The 15569-nt window shown below is 46.0% G+C and overlaps 2 protein-coding genes across 3 annotated transcripts in view; one reads left to right on the forward strand and one right to left on the reverse strand.

Moving 5' to 3' along the window:
- Window positions 1-15569, forward strand: part of LOC127607656 (low-density lipoprotein receptor-related protein 1-like) — a 99340-nt gene that overhangs the window by 67966 nt on the left and 15805 nt on the right. For both annotated transcript variants that reach the window (XM_052076154.1, XM_052076155.1), the window contains exons 31-58: window positions 131-225; window positions 1096-1245; window positions 1356-1496; window positions 1825-1950; window positions 2029-2160; window positions 2257-2391; window positions 2752-2881; window positions 2971-3097; window positions 3210-3361; window positions 3457-3581; window positions 4325-4699; window positions 9339-9528; window positions 9628-9832; window positions 10004-10196; window positions 10748-10873; window positions 11503-11631; window positions 11726-11845; window positions 12127-12240; window positions 12411-12560; window positions 12774-12896; window positions 12982-13098; window positions 13247-13375; window positions 13483-13605; window positions 13693-13833; window positions 14459-14646; window positions 14732-14915; window positions 15066-15151; window positions 15246-15365. In XM_052076154.1, the coding sequence (XP_051932114.1) occupies window positions 131-225; window positions 1096-1245; window positions 1356-1496; window positions 1825-1950; window positions 2029-2160; window positions 2257-2391; window positions 2752-2881; window positions 2971-3097; window positions 3210-3361; window positions 3457-3581; window positions 4325-4699; window positions 9339-9528; window positions 9628-9832; window positions 10004-10196; window positions 10748-10873; window positions 11503-11631; window positions 11726-11845; window positions 12127-12240; window positions 12411-12560; window positions 12774-12896; window positions 12982-13098; window positions 13247-13375; window positions 13483-13605; window positions 13693-13833; window positions 14459-14646; window positions 14732-14915; window positions 15066-15151; window positions 15246-15365 (4126 nt within the window). The remainder of the gene's footprint in view (window positions 1-130; window positions 226-1095; window positions 1246-1355; window positions 1497-1824; window positions 1951-2028; window positions 2161-2256; window positions 2392-2751; window positions 2882-2970; window positions 3098-3209; window positions 3362-3456; window positions 3582-4324; window positions 4700-9338; window positions 9529-9627; window positions 9833-10003; window positions 10197-10747; window positions 10874-11502; window positions 11632-11725; window positions 11846-12126; window positions 12241-12410; window positions 12561-12773; window positions 12897-12981; window positions 13099-13246; window positions 13376-13482; window positions 13606-13692; window positions 13834-14458; window positions 14647-14731; window positions 14916-15065; window positions 15152-15245; window positions 15366-15569) is intronic.
- LOC127607671 (galanin receptor type 2) lies at window positions 5036-7191 on the reverse strand. The gene has a single exon (XM_052076228.1). The coding sequence runs from the start codon at window positions 6464-6466 to the stop codon at window positions 5471-5473; it is 996 nt and encodes a 331-aa protein (XP_051932188.1). The 5' UTR covers window positions 6467-7191; the 3' UTR covers window positions 5036-5470.

Genomic DNA, 15569 nt, shown 5'->3' on the forward strand with positions numbered 1-15569 from the left:
TCATAAGCACTTTATTCGGTCGCCACAGGTTTCCACCAGAAGACGAACCCGTTTGTTTGGGTGCCAATCTGGATCAAGGAATACGTTAGCTACTGTAGCTTTACTGAGTCTATCCGCTTGCCTTCCTCAGGAAGCTCTACTGGACAGATGGGGACAACATCAGCATTGCCAACACAGATGGCAGCAACCAAAGCGTCCTATTCACCAACCAGAAAGGCCCTGTTGGTGAGCGAGCATGTTTATTCAGGTGTTCTCTTCAAAGACCACCCTGGGACGCCGACTATAGACTGTAACGCCCTCATTTGCGTTTTAAGGTCGACACAATTGCAGATGTACTTTGGTTGCTTTTTTCCCACGAGCGGTGACAGAATGCACAGTTGCTGTCGGCTACAGCTCACGCCCAGTCACCCAACACACCGATGGGAATTTGTGGGCGACAAAGATTATTTTTGTGTAAAAAGGCACTTTCAAATGTTTTTTTTTTTTTTTTTTTTTTTTTATGGAATGAATTGCAAAAGCATCTGAAACTTGACCTTCATGCATTATCTATGTCGTTGCTTTGAATTGGCTCATTTTGTTTTGGGAAAACTACATGCGGCAGATGAACTTCTTTTTACTTATTTTGCAAGAGCACTTACGTTTCGCACACAAAAGGGTTGTGTCTTCTGAGCTTCAGAATGATTTAATTCACCAATTTATTCTTGGTGCCAGTCACAAGAAGGAGTCATGCCACCCTTGACAAAACCTCCCTTCAAATCTGCCTTTTCTTGTGTCGCATTTTTATTTTTTATGACCCCATTCTATCGCACGGGTACAATTAGTTTTGGCGTACCCTCGGACAATTTTGCATTTCTACCGAGTTTTAAATGCAATCTTTTACCATGAGTGAACAAGCAATTTAGCATCTGCTCTTTGGAATCTTAGCATCGCAGTCTTAATAGACAGCACATGCAATCTGCTCATGTGAACACACAATTTAACGCCTGCTATTTAGGATTTTAGGCCCGTAATTTTCTCCTCATGGGGAAATACAGGTTAAATTAAATGTAAACTAAACCCCACAACTCTCTTTTTGTTTGTTTGTTTGTTTTACAGGGCTCTCGATTGACTTTAACACAGAGGAACTTTACTGGATCAGCTCAGGAAACAGCACCATCAACCGCTGCAAGCTGGATGGTTCCGGGCTCGAAATACTTGAAGGAGTCAAGGGCAAGTTGACCAAGGCTACCGCTCTGGCCATCATGGGTAAGTCTGTTCCCTTTGCAAATCTCATTTATTTTCACATCCTTTTAAAATGTCAATGAGCGTGCAAAGTGTGGTTCCAGTCGGTTATCATTCTGTGTGTCATCCCGCAGGTGATAAATTATGGTGGGCCGACCAAGGAACCGACCAGATTGGAATTTGTGACAAGAAGGATGGCGACAACTGGAAAATCCTGAGAAACAGCACGTCCCCAATGATGCACATGAAAATATACAATGAAACTGTACAGAAAGGTGCTTAGGCCCACTTCTCTCATTCATACACGTACGCTTACACGTGAAAAACGAATAAAATGCACATATGATAATATCAAACATAACCCTGATTTAAAATGTAAATCAAACGTATATATTTGTTTGATTTAAACACATTTTTGTCAAATGTCAAGAATATATATTTATTTTTTTTTACATTTCTGAACCATGTCTTTTGCTTAAACGTCCGCTTCGGTTGCAACAATCCCGCTTATTTATCTCAGCAAGTGCACATCTGTTTCGATCTTTTCTCTGTTTTGATGTGTTTTCACTCATGCTCTTTTTTTTTGTTTTGTTTTGTTTCTAGGCACCAATCTTTGCAGCAATAACAACGGTGACTGCTCCCAGCTGTGTCTCCCCACCTCGCCGACCACCAGAGCCTGCATGTGTACTGCGGGATACAGCCTGCGCAGAGGCCAGCAGTCTTGCGAGGGTGCGACACATGACGCTGTATTTTAAAGAGCGTGCTAATGGAATCGAGCACTTGTTAAAGAGTGTGTATTTTCTCTAGGTGTTGGCTCTTTCCTCCTGTACTCTGTGCACGAGGGTATCCGTGGTATTCCTTTGGACCCGTCGGACAAGTCCGATGCCCTGGTGCCAGTGTCGGGCACTTCCCTGGCTGTGGGGATTGATTTCCATGCCGGTAATCCTACAAGAAAGAAAAATATACACCCTCATTCAAAAGCATCGATGGAAATGCTGTACAGTTTATGCTATTGCGTGTCCCGTTCTTCCTCAGACAATGACACAATCTACTGGGTGGACATGGGTTTGAGCACAATTAGCAGGGCCAAACGAGACCAAACGTGGAGAGAAGATGTTGTCACCAATGGCATCGGCAGGGTGGAGGGGATAGCTGTTGACTGGATAGCAGGTACTATAAATGATATCCTCCCAAAATGTTGCCTCCAAGGCACTGCTTCAAAATCGATGCCCATACTTCATTTTAATTTAATCGTAACTTTTTTTTCTCTCATGGCATACACAGATCACCATTTTCTAATTGGTATTTGATGTACAATATTCAGTGGATTGCATTGATAATTACGATCCAACACCCCGAAATTTCTATTTACGTTTACGTTCAGAATGAAAAAATTGTTGACAAGAATTTGCACACAAGCAAACAAAAGAGTTTTGACACAATTCGGATGTGATACAGCAAATACATGAAATGCGTCAATCCACACAACCAGAAATAACGGTAATAATTTTTCATTGTGGTTTCCCACAGGAAACATCTACTGGACAGACCAAGGCTTCGATGTGATCGAGGTGGCCCGGCTCAATGGCTCCTTTCGCTATGTCGTCATCTCCCAGGGCTTGGACAAGCCCCGCGCCATCACCGTTCACCCCGAAAAAGGGTGAGAAGGCAGCTGTCTTCAGTCTGCGTTGTTATTCTTCTCATGGTTGATGATACAATCGAGTCATCCGTGTGCTTGTGCGCGTGCAGCTACTTGTTCTGGACAGAGTGGGGCCAGTACCCTCGGATTGAGCGCTCCCGACTAGATGGCACGCAAAGAGCTGTTCTGGTAAACGTCAGCATTAGCTGGCCCAACGGTATCTCCATTGACTATGAGGTACGATAACAAACCACTTTTTTTTCTTGCATGTGACATTGAGAATAGTGCTAACTCGATGTTCTTCTTTTGTATGGCAAACGCGACTCTCTTTTGCGCTGTGTGCCCACAGGAGAGTATGCTGTACTGGTGTGACGCCAGGACGGACAAAATTGAGCGCATCAATCTGGAGACCGGAGAGAACAGAGAAGTGGTGTTGGCCAACAACAACATGGACATGTTCTCCGTGTCTGTGTTTGAGAGCTACATCTACTGGAGTGACCGGTGAGAAGCCGTCCCCCACTCGGACCCCCTTTAGTAATGGTTCATTAAGAGTTGCAGGCCCTTTCATTTATTGCCCTTTGCCTGTTGTCAAGCAGAACTCACGCCAATGGCTCCATAAAGAGAGGCAGTAAAGACAATGCCACAGACTCTGTGTCTCTGCGGACCGGCATCGGAGTGCAGCTCAAAGATATTAAAGTCTTCAACAGGGCCAGGCAGCAAGGTGAGTCGCTGTCTTCCAATAGTCAAACACATACTGTACGTACACACCAAAAAATATATTAAATCAGGGGTGTCAAGCTCATTTTTGTCACGGGCCACTTTTAGTGACCGTTTCCCTGGGAGAGCCGTTCTGACCGTGAAACCATATAAAGAAGTCAGCTACTGTGATGAAGGGTTTGGTAACAAGAAAACGCTGACAATATCTCACTTATTTATTAGAATATGAGAAGTTGAAATTTTGATACAGATTTTAGCAATCATCATAGAAGGTGACATGCTTGATTTGCTTTCGTGGGCCACATAAAATGATGTTGTGGGCCAGATTTGGCCCCCGGGCCTCGAGTTTGACACCTATGCATTAGATGAATGTGGACAACCCAAATTATTTCAGTTGTTGAACAAGTTACCGGTACCTGGGAAGTTATCAATAACTTAAGGTGCAAAATATGCTTTTACAAAGAGCAAGGTCAACTTTCTTACCCTTTTTCGTCACAGGGAAATTACCCCTCCATATACGTTTTCCGTTTACAGTGTATAACATTATTATGAGCAAATGAAAACTGAGCGTTATCTCCAAAGAGGCAATATTGATGATAAACTCATATTGACCCTCATTACACTCTGTCGGTAATCCTAATGAAGGTACCCGGAATGTAGTACCGATTTCATCTTTCTCTCTTAAAAATGCTCTAAGAGGTCCGTTCAAAAAGCATATCGATGACCATTTCGTCTTTATCTGTGCAGGAACTAACGTGTGCAAAGTCAAGAATGGCGGGTGCCAGCAACTTTGTCTGTACAGTGGCGACGGAAAGCGCACGTGCGCCTGTGCACACGGAATGCTGGCCGAAGACGGACGCGGCTGCCGCGACTACGACGGCTACCTGCTCTACTCGGAACGCACCATACTGAAGAGCGTCCACCTATCGGATGAAAACAACCTGAACGCGCCCATTAAACCGTTTGAGGACCCCGAGCACATGAAGAACGTCATCGCTCTGACCTTCGATTACAGAGGAGGAGGAGGGAGGGGAGCCAACCGGGTCTTCTTCAGCGACATCCATTTTGGCAACATCCAGCAGATCAGCGACGATGGATCCGACCGCAAGACTGTCGTCGAGAGTGAGTATTCCTGCTTCCTCTACGTGTCGTTAAATAGTCAATTTGCATCTAATTTTATTTCCCGACATATCGACAAGTAATTAACAATTCACTATTGATGTGCGACATGCATTTTACTTTCCTGGGGCTAAAAAGGGGTGGACCAATACTATACATGGAGGGATGAGAAAATAATGTATAAATGTATTTCAGAATATTAAATACAATGCTGGAGGGGCTTTACTGAGGCGACACAGAATTATGACAGGGCAGCATTAGCACCCCCTAGCTGTGGTCTTGCACCATCCCTTTAATTGAATAACTATCAATTCCTCCCCTCAAAATGTGGATCTCCATCGCCCGCTCGAGCAAGCAGATTGCTTTTATCTTGAACCATTTTCAAGGTACAACCTTTTGAAATAGCGATGTCCAACCTGAATATTATTATTTTTTTAAACTGCGCACCATTATTTTTATAAAACTTGCAAAGTTGGAACAATCGTCTGTTTAAAAAAATAACAACAACACAGAAAGAGCCTTTTTTTTTCTTTCGGTCTCTTTTCCATAATCTCAACATTCCTTTTGGAGATCTTCAATGATTCATCTGCATGATTGCTTGACAAAAATCAAGGTTATCGGTTGTCTCATAAAGGAGCAAGATTCTTAACAGCTTGTTGTGAAACACTCAGCAGTGCCCATTCCTCGCAAGTAGTCTTTTCAAATGATTAATTGTAATTCCCAGGAGTGGGAATCAGCCCAGTGTTTGTGCAGCGGCCTCGTAATTACTGTCAATCAGGCCGGCCCGCCCCCACTGGCTCTCTGCCCTTCCCTCTTAAACAGCCTCAGCAGATCCTGCCTGAACCTTTGGGAGATGAGCACATAGAGGATGGGGTTTAACACCGTCGACGTGATGGCCATGAGTCGTGCAAACACGCTGAACGGGCCGTAACGTGGTGAGGTGCCGGTGGCCCCCGAGCTTTTGTCAGATAGCAAAGTCAATGTCAAGCCGTAGGAAGGCAGCCAGCACAGAGTAAATGCCACCACCAGTATCGCCGACGTCTGGGTTACCTTGCTGTGATATCGTTCAACTTGTGGAGCTTGAACAGCACTCCGGGTCCTCCACAGGAACAAGTAAATATTACAGTATGCAATGGCGATGGTGACCAGGGGGAGTAAGAATGCCACCAGGAAGTGGACCAATCCGTAAATGAGCTGATCTCGGTGGTACAGGAAAGTGAAGCAAGCAAGGGCATTGGGGTTATTGGGAGAGCTTCCGACAAAACGAAACACCAGCTGCGGTGCCGCCAGGCAGCAGGCCGGGAACCAAAGCAGCGCGGCTGTCATGGTGACGTGGCGTGGAGAGAGGAAGCGATACGTTCTGGCAGGGTGCACTACCGTCATGTAGCGTGACACGGCCAGGGCGGACAGCGTGAAAGCGCTGGCCGAGGTGCAGGCCGATCCCAAAAAGCCCGCCAGACGACACAGGAAGTCCCCGAAAGGCCACTGCTGCATGGCGATGGCGACGGTGTGGAAAGGAAGCGTGACGAGTAGGAGAAGATCTGCAAAGCTCAGGGCCAACAGGAGGATGTCCGTACCTGTTCCTGACTGAGCCGTCCGCCTCCTGCTCCTCCTACATAGGATCACCATCACCGTGGTGTGTCCACCAACACCCAATACCAGGATCACAGCATCAAATATCGGGACAAGGACTTGTTCCACATTGCCAGCCACATTGTCACTGCTGTTCCCTAACAGGTCCACGACCGCAGCAGAATTCCACAGCAGCATTTTTATGTCTTCACTTGATCGTGCCTGTCACTGCAGTCATGCTCAAGTTGCTCATAAAAGTGCAAGATAAGACGAGTGGAAATGATTGCTCACGTTGTGGATGAATGAGCGTTCAAGCAGGGAAAGAATAACAATTTCCAACCATTTCTATTACCGTCTTTGTTGAAACACACCGCAGGCAGCCTGTCGCTGTTTGTTAAAATAAGTACACTCATTCAGAGAAGTAAATTTTGTGCCCGTCATTTCAGAATGAGCAAAATCAATCGGTCAGGAATCCCGGTAAAGTCATCCAAGTTCCTCAATATGGCAGGTTTTTTACATTCCTCCTCAGCTCAAAGTCACTCCACATGACATCTTAGACGGGCGGATCCGCAGCAAGCTTTAGTTTACCTCCAAGGAGGGCTCCCCTCGAGGACTCTGCCGGTGGCGGAGGAGGAACAGAAACTCTGAATAGCTTTACAGTAAAGGCGCGATGAAGACGAGCCATCGGCAGATGAACTCTGGACTGAATATCACAAAGCAGGACGGCGATTGGCTGGCCTGCTCACTGTGGGTGGGCCCTGTGAGGCCTAACAGTTTTTCCCAGGGTCTGTCGTTCTGGGTCAATTCCTAAAAGGGTTCAATTGTTTGGGGGATTTTTTTTTTTTTTGCATATGTGTCAATGAAAATTTAAAATGAAATTGTATCAAGTGAGCAAATTTAATTTCAACTCATCTAAGCATAAACCAGACCCTCTACCCCAAAAAAACTGCGAAATGTGAGATATTTGTTGCAGTATTATATTCACAATAGCCACATCATTTAGTGCACTTCAATCTACACAATCTAATGAGAGGCAGTGAATATTAAAGATTAGTGGAGTGTATATGTGGCGGGGGGGGGGGGGCAGTCCAGTAGTTAGCGGGTCAACCTCACAGTGCAGAGGTACCGGTTTCAATTCTAGCTCCGGCCTCCCTGTGTGGAGTTTGCATGTTCTCCCCGGGCCTGCGTGGGTTTTCTCCAGGTAATCCAGTTTCATTCCCACATTCCAAAAACATGCATGGCAGGCTGATTGAACACTCTACATTGTCCCGAGGTGTGAGTGTGAGCGCGAACGGTTGTTCGTCTGTGTGTGCCCTGATTGGTTGGCAGCCGGTTCAGGGTGTCCCCCGCCTACTGCCTGGAGACAGCTGGGATAGGCTCCGTCACCCCTCGCGACCCTTGTGAGGATCAGAAAATATATGGATGAATGGATGGAGAGAGAGGGAGAGCGAGAGAGAGAGAGAATATCTCAAATATTGTTTGCTATCAGAAAACTGGCTAATAATTGACTGCTGATAACAACAAACTGACCTTCAATCACATATGTCTCAAATAATATTGTAAATGAAGTCAGAATAGTTACAATTTGTCAACTTGTCCTCCAAAAAATTTGGTCGGTCAATGTGGAGATTAATTTAAGTGGACAGCTATCATTTAAAAGAGAAAATAGTGGCCCTCTTGATCTGCTCTGTAGTTGGTGGAAAATCCTTCACTTGGCTCTCGAGTGAGTCGTGCGGAGACAAATGTTGACTCATGTCCTCCATGGCATTGCGGCACAGATATTGAGCTGTGGTGTCAAGTGTCTCACCTGGTGGTGAACCTCCCAATCTGGCCACAGCTGTTAAAAGATAACTGTCAAACTCAGCCCCAGGAAAGGCAGCTTTAATCCACACACCTTCACTGTTTGGGTCAATTAGTGAGAGGATTTCTATTACTTGTTGTGCTTAATATAACACACTGACATTTCCAAATGAGGTAAACAAAGAGGACATCGCGTTCCTCCATTTTGGCCAGTTCTTGCTAAGCCGATGGATTCTGTTCAGGCATGATGCCGACTATTATTCAAGATGCTTTCAAGACTTCTGGGTAAAAGAAAAAAAAGACTTTTGCGTTTCCTCCTGGTTTGATGAGGCTTTGCAAGGAAAAATAATATGACACTGTAATTAGTCTTTTGACCCTTTCAGTGAGGCAATTGTTGCAGAAAAGCTTTGAGTCACCATGGGTGTAAATCTGCTTCTGACTCTTCCACTCTGTTGCCTTTTACCTCGACTGGATTTGACATGCTTCCTTTCCCTCATCCATTATCTCTGTTTCCGCCTCATCTTATCTCTCATTTGCAGTTGTGTTTATAAGGAGACCAAAAAAAAGCAGTGCAATGCTCTCGAATGCATTTTCCCCCTAATTAGCTACGTGCTAAAATCTGAACACACAAGGAATAGTCGACATACAGGAATTTCTCACTTGTAGACAGAAGAACGCTATAGCTGTTCATTTTCTTCTGCTCTACCGCTTGTTTCGTGGTAGAGTTGTGGCGTGCTTTTGCCTAGTTTGCCTCGTAAAGAATACATGCCCACTCTGGTGTTTTTTCACAAAGCAGACAAAGGAGCAGGAGAGTTGGCGTCATGCTTCAGACATAAATGCATTAAGCAAATTTCAGTGAACGCCTGTATATTCGCAAATTAGGGAAGTCACCGATTTAGATGTTTTGCGGCGGGAAAATATCCTCCACGTTAAATTGGAAAAACTCACCTATTTGCTGTTTTGTGGTAATATCGACTGTGTTGAAGTGAGTTGAGGAGCTTCAGCCAGACAAAAATGGTGCTATAGGTGCCAACTTGTGGCATTTATAGGCAACGATATAGCATTTTGGAGTGGGCGTCAATCAATCGCAGATTTTTGCTAACGCTCAAAAACAGCTTTACGAAATATCCCTGCGTTAAATACAAGATGCATATTTGATCACGTTTGATCACTACAGTGTTATTTCCTGCATCAGGTGGGGCTTTTTGGCTATAATGCTAACCCTCCCTGTGATTATTTGCCCTTTTCCATGTTTGGTGTGTTTTTTTAGACGTGGGCTCAGTGGAGGGTCTGGCATACCACAGGGGCTGGGACATGCTGTACTGGACCAGCTACACCACTTCAACGATCACCCGTCACACCGTGGATCAGAGCCACTGGGGCGCTGTTGACCGGCAGACGGTGGTCACCATGTCAGGAGATGACCACCCGAGAGCTTTTGTGCTTGACGAGTGCCAGAGGTTGTCTTGTTATACCTTCCTATCACAAAATGCCTCCTTCGTTGCATCACTCCTTACACGTTAATTTTCTTTTCTTTTTTTCCCCCCTCCACCACACAGCCTGATGTTCTGGACCAACTGGAATGAGCAGTACCCCAGTATAATGCGAGCTACACTCACCGGGTCCAACGTGATCGTGATCATTGGCACGGACATCCGAACCCCCAATGGCCTGGCCATCGACCACCGCGCTGAAAAGCTTTACTTCTCTGACGCCACCCTGGACAAGATCGAGCGCTGCGAGTACGACGGCAGCAGGCGTTATGTGAGAGACACGTACACACCGCTCAGCGTGCTAGAGCACAATGGCGATACTATATTTATACTGCAGTGTGATTATATACTATGATCCGTGGATCTTTTTTTTTTGTCCTCTCCATGATTGGAATTTCCTGAATGCGTCAATCCATAAGCGTGGTTATGCTTCCCCCTCTAGGTGGTACTGAAGAATGAACCAGTGCACCCGTTCGGCCTGGCAGTATATGGAGATTACATCTTCTGGACGGACTGGGTGAGGAGAGCCGTGCTTCGAGCTGACAAATACACCGGAGGAGACATGAAGGTTCTGCGTGCCGATATCCCTCAGCAGCCAATGGGAATCGCCGCCGTGGCCAACGACACTAACAGCTGTGAGTGTTTTCCACTGTGTTGGTTCCAGCCGCTGTTTTCTTTTGGTTACAAGATATTTTTTCAAAGGCCGTCGGTCTGCTTCAGTGATCTAAATCTGCTTTGAGTGCGATGGAGCCAAAGATACTGAAAGTTGTAAAAGTAAACCCCTCGTGTCGTGGTTTACGTTCCTGACTTTGACGCCGCTGCCGTTGGCTCACTTCCCAGTCCCTATTTACTACAATCACACAGTGATTGACTGTCCCGTCAGTGCAGAATGTGGTAGCTTCACCCAAAGTCTTCTGGGGTTGGCCGAAGCTCCTCTTGCGTCTCTAAAACACACTTTCACTGGGAGTGTTTCCGAAGAACAGCATATATGACACTTTCAAGGTCGAAAAATGATTACATTTCGACAAAAATAAGAGCTTTCAAGTATAAAGAGTGGTCATTGCGTTTTTCTGATGGGAATGTGTTAAGCGTAGGAATCCGCCGGAAAATTAAGTGCAGGCCAGGTGTGTTGAAATGTGCAAATTTGTGCTCGATAACCTTCCTAACAAACTTACGCTCTGCTCAGGTGAGTTCTCTTTGTGCCGCGTTAACAACGGAGGATGTCAGGACCTGTGTCTGCTAACTTCGGAAGGGAGAGTCAACTGCAGTTGTCGTGGTGACAGGAAGCTTTTGGAGGACAACACTTGCATAGGTAATGCAGTACAGCGGAAGGGATACCTGATTTTGACTTTATTTCATCTTCCATTTCATCTGTATTTTTAAAAAAAGGGACTAAGAATAAGTTTCGCAACTTTCCCTAGTGATTTTGAAAACCGCTGGGGTCTGTGCTCTTCTCGAGAGTGGAAAAACCAAGCGTCCAATACCTTTGCCTGACTCATACACTTCCTCCAGAACATAAGAAATTCAGCCCTCCACATCCAGGCAGCAAATAAATCCCCACTGTTTAATTTAACAATACAGTATGCTCCCATAAAGCACATGAATATGTGATCCATTTTCACTCCTGGAGGCAGCACTCCATCACCAAGCCCCGCCCATGTCAATTACTGTAGCGGATCTGTGCATTTGGCATGTGCGGCAAACATATCGTAATATACTGAGACGGCGCAATTTAACGAAATTCAGAAATGCTTGCTCGCAGACACATTTGCGTAAATAGCCAACTCACAAAATATTCACTTGGCTATTTCATTTCACACTTTATGGGTGGCCAGAGACCCAATAATACAAACAATTAAAAAGTCAAATTTACGTCCCCCCCACTCATTGTATTTTAATTAACAGTGAAATCTGAATGCCGTTTTTCCCCTCTCGCTGTAGCGCTGAACACCACATGCAATCCCACCGATGAGTTTGAGTGCGGAAATGGAGATTGCGTAAACTACACGCTGACTTGCGATGGCATGGCCCACTGCAAGGACAAATCTGATGAGAAGCAGTCTTACTGTGGTGAGAAGGAACTCTCGCTCTGTTTTAATGAGCCGCTAAGCCAAATATTTGTGTTTTATTTTGCACGCTATTTCATTCTGGGCTTGTGTTCCAGCCAATCGTGCATGCAAAAAGGGCTTCAGGCGTTGCGTGAATGGCCGCTGTATAGGGCATCACTCCTGGTGTAACGGACAGGACGACTGTGGAGACAATTCCGATGAGCTTTTCTGTAACGGTGAGTCATACCATTTATACTTTTCTAATGGAGATGTTAAATCTTCCCATAACTCATTCACTCCCAAAGACGTTTTTAAACGTCTTTTCAGCCTTGGTCTAGAATTGGCTGGTACTGAATGAGTTGTTAATTGTATTACTGCAATATTGCTCCTGCTACCGCTAATGATTAAATTTGTATGCTGTCAGGTTCACCAACCAGGCACCCGTGTCTTGTTTTTTTTCGAATGAAAAGATGTTATTGATGACCACAAGCTAATCGAACACGTTTGTGCTTGCCAGCAACGCTGTGCTCACCCGAACAGTTCCAGTGCAGAGATGGAAGTTGCATCACAAACTCCAGCAAGTGTGACCAGAAAGTGGACTGTGAGGATGCGAGTGATGAGATGAACTGCAGTAAGTGGGAATTAAAAAAAGCCTGATGCTGCAAAATATAAATAAGTGGAGGAGGGGGGGGGGAAGCTGAGGCTCCAGACCGAGCTGTGCCGTAAAGTAGTATGTGTGTGTGTGTGTGTGCGTGTGTGTGTGTGTGTGTGTGTGTGTGTGTCTGTTTCTCTTTTTTTAAGCTGCCACCGACTGTTCCAGTTATTTCCGCCTGGGCGTGAAGGGAGTGACATTTGAGAAGTGCGAGTTCACCACCCTCTGCTATGACCCCGCATGGCAGTGCGACGGGGCTAACGACTGCGGAGACCTCTCCGATGAGAGAAATTGCCCAGGTTCTGCACTACACATTGATTTTCACAAAATGGGAAGGCGGTGCCCTACGAAAGGTCGTTTTTCACTCAGGGAATAAAAGCATAAAGTTCAATGTTAGATTGATGAGAATTATTGTTCTGGAAGAACCCGGCAATACAAATTATATTTCTCTTATGTGTGTTTTTTAATGATAAGAGCCTATAATTAAATTGGCCATGTCTGTGCTTTTCCAGGCAGTGGAAAAACCAAGTGCCCGACGCCTTTCTTTGCCTGCCCCAGCGGAAGGTGCATCCCGATGAGCTGGACTTGTGACAAAGAGAAGGACTGCGAGAACGGCGCAGACGAGGCTCACTGCGGTGAGTTGGCACAGTCGAAGCTGAACGAGCCGGACGACATCACGCTGTTACCGGTGCTTCAAACGCTTGCCTCTGAACCTTTCAGATAAATTCTGCGCAGCCTCTCAGTTTGAGTGCGGGAACCGCCGCTGCATTCCAAACTCGTGGGTGTGTGACGGCGCGGACGACTGCGGCGACGGGAGCGACGAGGACAGTAAATGCAGTGAGTAAAAACAAATTTCTCAACATAATTACGGAGTCTTTCCTGCAGTGCGTCCTCCGTGTCTTCAAACCAAACTGTTCCACTACATTTCGTTGAATACTTGATGAAGACTTCGGTGGTTTCTGATTGTTTCCTCGTTTATTGACAGAAACCAAAACATGCAGCCCCGAAGCCTTCCAGTGTCCCGCTTCCCACATGTGTATCCCTCAACGCTGGAAGTGTGACGGAGACAAAGACTGTCCCGACGGAGCAGACGAGAGCGTCAAAGCTGGCTGTGGTGAGTACAGAGTAGACGAGGCTCAGATACAATCAAAGAGACGAGGGAAAAAAAAAAAAAACAGTCCTATTTAATTCACTGACCCAGTCCGTCTGTTTGTGTCCCAGTCTTCAACAACACTTGCAGCAACAATGAGTTCATGTGCCAAAACCGGCAGTGTGTTCCCAAGCACTTTGTGTGTGACCACGACAACGACTGCAGCGACGGCTCGGATGAGTCGCAGGAGTGTGGTAAGTGAAGCGTTTTTTTTTGGGGGGGGTGGGGGACGCACCCGGTGGGTGATTTTCACAGCTCGCTTTTTATACCGCATGCTACAGAATACCCGACCTGCGGACCCAAGGAGTTCCGCTGTGCCAATGGACGCTGCCTCATTCAGAGCTCCTGGGAGTGCGATGGGGACTTCGACTGCCACGACCACTCAGATGAAGCGCCGAAGAACCCACGCTGCTTGGGCCCAGGTTATATTCACTCTATTTACATGGATAGGGTGTAGCACTTGTTTTATTTGTCTCGTGAGATTTAACAATAGTAACGTTTTTTTTAGTAGGTTTGGGCCATCACATCTCCTCAAGCATCTAAGCAGATTGCCTTGCCAGATTGCCAGATTGATCCTGCTCACAGTCCCTTTCGGGCATATGGTCATGCTAAAATAAGACTGCTAGGAGATGATTTCATTATTTCACAAGCTTTGGTTATAGTCCTGGATTTATTTCTGCTCCTTGACATAATTTTCCATAGGCTTCAACACCATGTTTACTCTTATGTTGTCGAACCGTGCCGTATCACGAGAACAGTTCATCTTAATCATTTGGCATGAAAGAAAATATAAGAACCGCTCTTTTTGTGAGGTTGTGTCGATCGACACCACTGCAAACTATTTGCACCGCCTCCTGCCCAAATTCAGCTGGGAGAGGCTCCTGCGTGCCCCCCCTCCCCCTCCACCGAGGATAAAGCCGTTCATTTTTGTACCTCTCTGGATCAACATTGAGCATTATCTCCCGAGTCCAAATTTGCAGTTTTGCAAATCAGTTATGGGGTTACAACGAACGGTTTCTCCATTCTCCCCGTTTGTGCGCGCAACAGAGAAAAAATGCAACGGCACAGCGTACGCCTGCAGCAATGGGAAGTGTATCAACGAGACGCTACTCTGCGACCACAAGGACGACTGCGGCGATGGCTCCGATGAGCTCAACTGCTTCATTAACGAGTGCCTGAACACCAAATTGAGTGGTTGCTCACAGCTTTGCGAGGACCTGAAGATCGGCTTCAAGGTAAGCGAAGACTGATTCAAAGTTGCGTTTCCGGCTTGCGATGCGTACTGGGGCTTTACCTGCTGTTTGCCGCATCACCTTGCAGTGTAGATGCCATCCTGGATTCCGTCTGAAAGATGACGGCAAGACATGTGTGGATGTGGACGAGTGCACAAGCACCTATCCTTGCACGCAACGCTGCATCAACACACATGGCAGCTTCCATTGCCTGTGCGTCGAGGGTTTCCAACTTAGCCCCGAAAACCCCACCATATGCAAATCGACATCAGGTAAGAGACAGCCATGCATCCATCTATTTTCTCCGAGCCAATCTCTGCTCATTCAGGATTGACAGATCACCAGTCCATCTCAGATCATGTAGACAGTGTTTCCCAACCTTTCGTACATGTGGCACTGATGAGCTCCTTTCCTTTCTACAGACGAGGAACCCTTCCTGATCTTTGCCAATCGCTACTACCTACGCAAACTCAACTTGGATGGCTCCAACTACACTCTCCTCAAACAGGTGAGATCTGCCGCTTCCACGACAAGCATCGGTTTCAATGGCCTTCGGCTCGGTTTCACCACCGGTCTTACTAATAATATCTGCGCGTTGACAGGGATTGAACAACGCTGTGGCTTTGGACTTTGACTATCGCCAGCAGATGATTTATTGGACCGATGTGACCACGCAGGGCAGCATGATTCGACGAATGCACATCAATGGCAGTGATGTTCAGGTCACTGTGGCCATATTTTGACCCTTTTTTTTTGTTTTTTGTTTTTTTAACTAAGCTTTACACTCTGTGTGTATGTACAGTATATATACCGTATTTTTCGGATTATATATCGCTCCGGATTATAAATCGCACTAGCCAAAAAAAATGCATAATTAAGAAGGAAAAAACATATATAAGTCGGACTGGAGTATAAGACGCATTTTT

The sequence above is a fragment of the Hippocampus zosterae genome, chromosome 9 (assembly GCF_025434085.1).
Source record: "Hippocampus zosterae strain Florida chromosome 9, ASM2543408v3, whole genome shotgun sequence".
Classification (NCBI taxonomy): domain Eukaryota; kingdom Metazoa; phylum Chordata; class Actinopteri; order Syngnathiformes; family Syngnathidae; genus Hippocampus; species Hippocampus zosterae.

What these genes read in the sequence shown, in the direction of transcription:
- LOC127607671 (XM_052076228.1), bottom strand. Translation starts at nt 6,466, where the DNA reads ATGCTGCTGTGGAATTCTGCTGCGGTCGTGGACCTGTTAGGGAACAGC.